This window comes from Pituophis catenifer, unplaced genomic scaffold (genome assembly GCF_029215685.1).
Source record: "Pituophis catenifer annectens isolate HBS135680 unplaced genomic scaffold, rPitCat1.0.hap2 SCAF_1, whole genome shotgun sequence".
NCBI lineage: Eukaryota > Metazoa > Chordata > Lepidosauria > Squamata > Colubridae > Pituophis > Pituophis catenifer.
Genome location: NW_027256881.1, coordinates 197,006,005 through 197,013,988, shown reverse-complemented (window position 1 = coordinate 197,013,988; position 7,984 = coordinate 197,006,005). Strand labels below are relative to the sequence as shown.

The window sequence follows — 7,984 nt, the reverse complement described above, 5'->3', positions numbered from 1 at the left end:
TGCCGCAGGAAAAACCCCATTGACAGCATCGACTTGCCGCACCGCATGCCGGGAACTGTAGTTCTCTTTCAGCATCGAACTTATAACATTGGAGACATTCGTGGACATTCTTTTTTTTAATCTAACCTTATTTCTTCCCTTCTTTGGCAGATGTTTCAAAGAATTAACAAACTCCCGGCCGCTTGTGAAATCTAAAACGCCATCCGCAAGGCCCGAAACAAACGAGGACGAATTTTTCCCCCTCCTTTCGCATACGCGCATGCGCGTCCATCATATGTATAACTATGTGACCGAGAGCCATGACCGACCTCCTGTTCCGTCGGCACGGGTTATTTCCGCGCATGCGTGCTCCTTCGGAGGATGCTGAGTTGTCTCCTGTAAGAGACCTTACACGGCGGCTTTCCCCTTATTTGAAACTCCAGCGGCGGCTTCCTCCGTCCCTTCCCGCTTTTGTTGAAGGAGCGCCTCGAAAACAAGGCGGCAGCGGTCTGAACAGAAGAGGGCCTAAGTGACAGGTTAGCCTCGGGCAGGATGAGCCAATGCCGGTTGTCTAAAATCAGTGCCTCGCGGGCCCAGGGCGGCCTCTAATTGTCCCGCATCGCCCAAGTGGCCCCGGATGGGCGGGGCCCTAGAGGATAAGGAGGGCGCGAGCCACGGCCGTTGGGGTGGGAGGGAGGGAGGGAGGGGAGGAATAAAGCGGGAGGGGGAGGAGGAGGGAGGGGGCGGACGCTTTTTACGGGCAACGCCCGGCAGCCGACCCTCTGTTTATTTTGGCCGGGTGTCTTTGGGGGCGATTCCTCCGGTCGTCCCCGTGAATTTTTTCCGAAGAGGCTGCTGGGTGAGGCCTCCTATCTCGCCTCTTTCTGAGAACTCTGTCCTCGGCTTCTCTCTCTCTCTCTCACACACACACACACATAGATACACACACGGCGGAAACACTCCCTAGTTCCTATTTCCGGAGCGGTTTTTCTGAGGGAAATACAGGTAGTCCTCGATTTACAGCAGTTCATTTGGGGACCGTTCAAAGTTATTACAACGGCACTGGGGAGAAAAAAGGTGACTTATGACCGTTTTTTCCCAGTGACAACCTTTGCACTATCTCAAAGGTGCTTTTTCAGGAAGCAACTGGACTTCCTTGGTTTTTTTCTTTGAAGACGTTTGGCTTCTCATCCAAGAAACGTCTTCAAAGGAAAAAAACAAAGAAATCCCAGTTGCCTCCTGAAAAAGCACCTTTGGGACAAACATGACCTGGGTGACTGAGAATCTCTACAGACTTTTGACCTATGCAATATAAATGTAGGTATATGCATAATTTTTTTTATTTATTTATTTTGTCATGTTTCTGTAGTGTATATCGGAGGGCGGTGACCCTTTGAGAGCTGTATGCAACGAAATTTCATTTTAATGTATGCCGATTGGTGTATATTCAAAGTGACAAAATTAGTCTAAGTTTTACGTTTGCAGCATCCCTATGATCACGTGATCAAAATTCAGATGCTTGGCAATTGGTTCATATTTAGGACATTTGCATTGCCCCAAGGTCATGTGATTACTTTTTGTGACCTTCTGACAAGCAAAGTCAATGGAGAAGCCTGATTCACTTAACAACCGAATTACCCACTAATCAATTGCAGTGATTCACTTAACCATTGAGACAAGAAAAGTCTTAAAACGGGGCAAAACTCACTGAACAAATGTCTCACTTAGCAACATAAATTTCAGGCTCAGTTGTGGTCATAATTAAGGACAACCAAGCATCTTGAGCGCTTAAAAGAGCAACACATTTATGTCTCTGCCCTAAAAAAATTGCAATTGAAAGAAAACTTATGTCAACACTTTAGGCAAGGAGCAAAAGAACCCCATCTGAGCTCCCAGTAAACATGAACTGGGAACCAGATAGATCCAGATGCCAAATGTATTCCATAATTCACAGCCACAATATGATCGGACGCTGATTTAACAAAATGTCATTAGTAATGTATTATTAGGGTCTGAATGTTTTACCTGCTACAGAATGAAAGTGCTGCCTACCCAGTTAGCTGTCTTTGTTACTACTAGTCCCTACTATCCTGCCTCTGTTGGCTTTGTCTCAAGGCCTATGGTGACTTGCTGTCCTCTGAGAATCTGGACAAAGACTAGAGGACTTTATAGTATAGTTTATTGAATAGCCCAAAGGCCTTTTCAAACAAAACAGAAAAGAAAAAGGGAAAAAGATAAAACAGTTACAAAAATAGCAATCTAAAAATATATGATAGATGACATTAAAATTTTACAATATCAAATTTCAATAGCTAAGTTGCCAAGACTAGATAACCCAAATAGGATAGCTCCTCTCTAACTGAGCTCATCTTCCTTACAATCGATAATTTTTTTTTTGATATAACTGGCTCGTATTGCCGTCATTCTTTTAAGGTATCGAGTGATCGCTCTTACCAGGGGAGGAGAGTCAGCCCTCAACAGAAATGCTAATTTTTGGCTTATATTCCAGTGGGGAAATTTATTTATAATTGGGGACAGGTATTGTTTTCTTACTTCTTGATAGAGACTACATTCGAATATTATATGCACTGTGTCCTCCACGACGTTTACCCCACATATGCATATTCTTTTGTCATACGGGATTTTCCGATAACGGCCGAATCTAACGTTGGTATCTAGAAGTTCGAATCTAAACTTAACAAATAACTGTCTCTCCACTGATGGCATTTCTAAATGTAAATACTTTTCCAGAGTGAAAGTTGTTTTAACTGCTGTCAGCAGTTTAAGGGAATGATTAGTTGAAAGGGTTGCCATGTCCATTTGCCCATGTATATCTTTAATGAAGGACTTTATACACCTTGAGGCTATCCTTCAACAGTGTTGGAATAAAGGGAGGAAACTCAGCTTTACAAACAGTACTGCCAAGATGAACTAAATCTGTCTAGGTAAATATATATAATAACTGTAACGTGGCCAGTAGGATATTGCAGAAAAATATGCATGCTTGAGCTGGTGCTGTGGAAAGATGAAAGGAAGGAAAAGACAAATCTATATCATTTGCGTTTTGCATTGATTGAATCAGTTTGTTCAAATATATATAGTCCTGGTATTTCTTAATTATCCTGATATTAAAAAAGCGATATTTTTCCATGTTTTCTTTATTATATATATGTTTATATATAAAATTTTTGTCATCATAAGTGCATTTAAAAATCTGGAGAAGCACAAAACATGAAGGAAACTTGTCCGTTTTGAGTTCCTAGAAGGATAATTTATTAAGTCAATTTGCTTAAAAATGTTGACCCAAAGAAGTTTTCTAATACCTTTGCCTAATAGTAAGGGCTTCTTTTCAACATGTATTAAAGGAAAAGGATAAGTTTATGGCAAAGAGTGATTCAACTGAATTTATATATATATAAAAGTCAAAAATATTTGCTGGCCTTTCAGAAACATTATTATAAATAACTCTTTAAATGAAAGTGGAATGTTCCCTATTCATATGCCATTAATTTTGTCATCCAGCTTCTCTGTTTCTAATTTTTATGTTAGCTTCTCTGCATTTTTATTAAATTCATCTAGAGATTAATATGTTTACAGTTTACAGTTTGGTGCCAAAAGTTTGTTCCAAATTTCAGGTGGTAGTCCTTCATACATTATTGCTATGGAACCATATTTTGTAGTAAGCATCTTTTATTTTAACTAATAGATATACCAGTACATGTAGAAAAATACTTAATTTTATATTTGATTCATGTTATTGACAGGATTCTAACTATGTCTGATAAAAGTGAACTGAAGGCAGAGTTAGAACGTAAGAAACAACGCTTGGCTCAAATAAGGGAGGAGAAAAAAAGAAAAGAAGAAGAAAGAAAGAAAAAGGAAGTAAGAATTCTTTTTTTCAAATTACACCTAGCAGATAATTTGCTTACATGCTAAAACTTCCTAGTAATTTTTGTTAATAATAGTATGTGTCAAATTTTGAATGCAGTTAGCAACATCAGATACAGTAAATAACATTAGTAATTTCATAGAATCATTTTTCTCCCCAGACTTTACATAGCTCAATATATGTATTGTTTTATCTGTATCGCTACATTACTACTAGTAATTAAAATATTTCTGATTAAATATAACTAAGGCGTCATGCTCAAAAAGCCTTCTTATCTTACAATAGCTTCAGTTAGTGACACTTTCAAACTGACATCATCATGCATCTTAGTGGTATACTTCCTGACCAGCAGTATTCTTCTGAGATAAGCCACTCTGACTGCTGTATTGAGTAATTTTTAAGGATCCTAGAGATACATGAGTGTCTTTATTTTTTCATTCAACTCTTTTTTTGATTTTTGCATTTTAACAAGGGTTAGAACTTCTTGGAAATTAACAGATTGTTTGAAAAAGTATGTTAAGAATTATTATTGATATTAAATTCCTGTGAAAACTCTTTCTAAATTGAGGAATGGGATAATAACATTTGCTATGTCAGAGCAAAAGAAAATAAATATTTCTAGAATGTGGACAAATTAATTTGTTACTAAGTCTTGTTCCATAGTAAAATTATCTTCTTCTTTTTTTTTTACAAAATTATTCTAAAAAATCATGAGAACTTGCTAGGAACAATTTTTTTACTTATAATCAGTAACCTATATAAAGGCCTTATGAAGGAGTTTTTGAATAACTGTATATCTGATGATCTGGGATATATTTTTGTTTGGCCATTTATGTTACAAGTACAAATACTAATTTACAGTATAAGTAAATTATTGATTGCAGGTTTACCTGAGTCCTTATTACTGCTATAGGAACCTGGAAGCTGAGTCCTATTTTTCTGCATTGATCTTTAGGAATAAAGTGTTGAAAGTGTTTATCTTGGCTTATAATTGTAGGGTATTGTTTCATCCCCACTTACCTCACTTACCTCACTATGGCTACTAAGGATGTACAGTGTTTCAGATTCAGTAGATATTTTGGAACACGTACCTCTGTCATTAAAGCAGTCATAACTTATTTCCGTTCTATGGAATATCTGAATTTTAATGAGTCACATTAAAGTGGCTTCTTCTTCGCAGATGCTGCATTTGCATTTCTGTGTGTTCAAAAACAATGCACAGCCTGAATTATGTTCTACTTTTCAAAAAATGGCTAGAACTTATATAGTCCTTTCTCCCTCTTTTTTCTCTATTTTCATTTTTAAGATACTTTCTATTATCGATTTTAACAATACTCAATATAAAAATAGAAAATAAATACCAAGTGTAAAAGAAAAGAATCTATCTCTTCCTCCAAGTAGGGTTGTTGCTATAAAATTTCTTATCCAGACAGCCAGGTAAGACTTTCAGTAAAATATTACGTATTTATTATCACCAAATATTTTTGTTTTAAAAAAATCTTATACAGTAAAGATGTGAAATGACATATTCATTTTAATAAAATACATAGACTGATCAGAAGAAAGATGCCCTTCCTGCACAAGATGAGTCTGACCTTGAAAAAAAGAGACGGGAAGCAGAAGCTTTGCTTCAGAGCATGGGTTTAACACCTGATACTCCCATGGGTAAGAAGTATACAGAACAAAATGTCATGTAAATGTCCTTCATGCAATTAAACCTTAGCATGAAACTTGAATTACTCACTCATGCATGCACCTGATATGTGTTCATTATCACTACAATTAACTTAGGAACTTCTTAGAACACATTGTTCTGTCTGATTTAGAATTATTTTATTAGAATAATATTACTGATTTCTAATTCTTCCATCTCTTTATATTTCATCAACTAAAACTAACTAAGACTATTCCATTAACATATAAAATCAAGGCAGCAAAAGGATTGGCAGTCTAGACCTTCCAGATGTTTTTGACTACATCCAGATTGTTTAAGATTGCTACTCCTAATTTAAATGTTGCCAAATAAATATTTTCATTCTTCTTTTTCTAAGCAATTGATTGAATGAAGAATGAGCCTGTCAGTTCATAGAGTAGAAATATGATCTAGCAAAAACTTTTACTAGAATTTGGGAGCAAGCTGGTTTAAGCTAAGCGCACTTCAGTGTTGAGATAAACTTTTGAAGAGATTGTACCAGAAATAAGAGTTAATTTATATCCCTTCTATCATTTTCTCCAGTGGAAACATCCCATAACTCCAATTCTACTGATAGGACCCCTCTCGTGAAACCGACATTTCTATTTGAAGTTTTTTTTTAAATTTATTTTAAAACACTTATAAGCCTAATACTCTTTTAAGTAAAATAGTTGACTATTGAAGATAGTTACTGCCTATTAGCACAAAGAGTTAGAACTATGCCACAAGAGGGCATTGCAACATTGCAGGAAACTACCTTATTCATTCATTCAATCAATTTCCATAGCCACCAATCTCAGACAAGTGACTACTACTTGTTTTTGTTCAAGTTGTTTGAATGGGCCAATTTCTTAATGAATAAAGTAGTTTATTTTGGGTGCAAAAAATATTTATTTCTTTTAATTTAAGTCTTAAAAATGAAGGATATATTTTGGAAACAGCTACCTAGAATGATAGATCTTAAAAAACAAAATATAAAATACTATATTTTTTAGCATTAGAAGCATTTAGGAAGTTTTGTAAGCTTGGTTTCAAAAATACACATTTTATTTGTTTTTAAAATTATTTATTCTCTGAAAAAATAGTCAAAGGTAAATTGACTATAGGTGCAATTTCACATGTTATTTGGCTGTTACATTTTTAAATTTTAGATTAGAAACTTGGGGTATTTCACTGCAAAAGGTAACATTTCTGGTCCATATGAAATAATTATAAATGTCCCTTTCTAGTTCCCCTTGTTCATGCATACATATAATATGTTTATCTACCCCTGGAATTTCTGAACGCTGGGGCTTATTTTCAAATGTGTTAAGGTATTCTAATTGAAAGGAAGATCTCAGCCTTCATTAGAGCACCAGAAATTTCTGTGCTTGATTTTTTTGGGTCATAATTAACTGCATTATTTTCTGCATCTTTATTTGGAAGTAAACATTGCTTTGTTTGGTAGTCTTTATTGCTTAGTAAGTTCTGCGAGGGCAAATATTTTTGATCCCTTATATGAAATATTGTCATTACTTTCAGTATTATTTTAGTTATGTAGTTCATGTGCACCATTAAGAGCACCATTAACCACATATGGTTCCCATCTGTTCATGAGGGTTCTCATTATCCTTAGTACCAGGAAATGGAAAATATTGAAGTAAATAACTACAGTTCTGCCTATAGAGGCCAAGAACCATAATGCTATAGTAGGCAGTTTCAAAACAAAATGGGATGTTTAAAATTTAAAAGTTTAGTTTTTAGATCCTGCATTAATTTAATTTTAGCTTTTAGATCCTGCATTAATTTAAATTAATCTGTGAACTGTTTAATTTAATAAACAATAGTTAGTCAATTTTATTAATTAAGCCTTAAGTGATAATTCAGCAAGATCTTTCATTTTGCTTTGTTAATGCAAATTTTCAATGTGTTTTGAAATTCTAAAAGCAAAACTATTAGGGAAATAAAATAATGCTATTTCCACTGGTTGCATTTTTTTAGTATTTCTTATGCTTAAGTAAGGACTCCCTGCAAATGTGAAATTTCCATTCAGAGTGCGATGAACAATAGAAAAGCTTTTGAAACTGAAAAAAAAAATCACATTAAGTATTTTAAGCATTTCAATCTAAAAATATTTTATTCCTACTAATGTAAAGTAGCCAGTAGATGGCAGCAGTGACTAGTTAAAATATTTAGAGTTATAAGACCTCTAACTTGACAATGATAGAGTATTGTACAGATTAAAATATATATAATATAAAAAAACAAAAACTAAACAGTATATGTAAGAGGAAAACAAACATGCCCTAATCGGAATAGATACTGCATACCAAATAGACATACTTCAACCTATATCAAAGCTTGGGGAAAAATACAGGTGTTCAGAAATCATTTAAAGGCTTGCAGAGGCAGCCTCAGGACCAGCCTCAGGACCAGCCAAACCT

At 35.2% G+C, this 7,984-nt stretch overlaps 1 protein-coding gene across 2 annotated transcripts in view; it reads left to right on the top strand.

Moving 5' to 3' along the window:
* Nucleotides 1–357: 357 nt before the first annotated feature.
* The window catches only part of DYNC1I2 (dynein cytoplasmic 1 intermediate chain 2), a 39,701-nt gene continuing 32,074 nt past the window's right edge, over nucleotides 358–7,984 (top strand). For both annotated transcript variants that reach the window (XM_070936428.1, XM_070936361.1), the window contains exons 1-3: nucleotides 358–515; nucleotides 3,744–3,861; nucleotides 5,419–5,533. In XM_070936428.1, coding sequence (XP_070792529.1) covers nucleotides 3,754–3,861; nucleotides 5,419–5,533 — 223 coding nt within the window. In that variant the 5' untranslated portion in view covers nucleotides 358–515; nucleotides 3,744–3,753. The remainder of the gene's footprint in view (nucleotides 516–3,743; nucleotides 3,862–5,418; nucleotides 5,534–7,984) is intronic.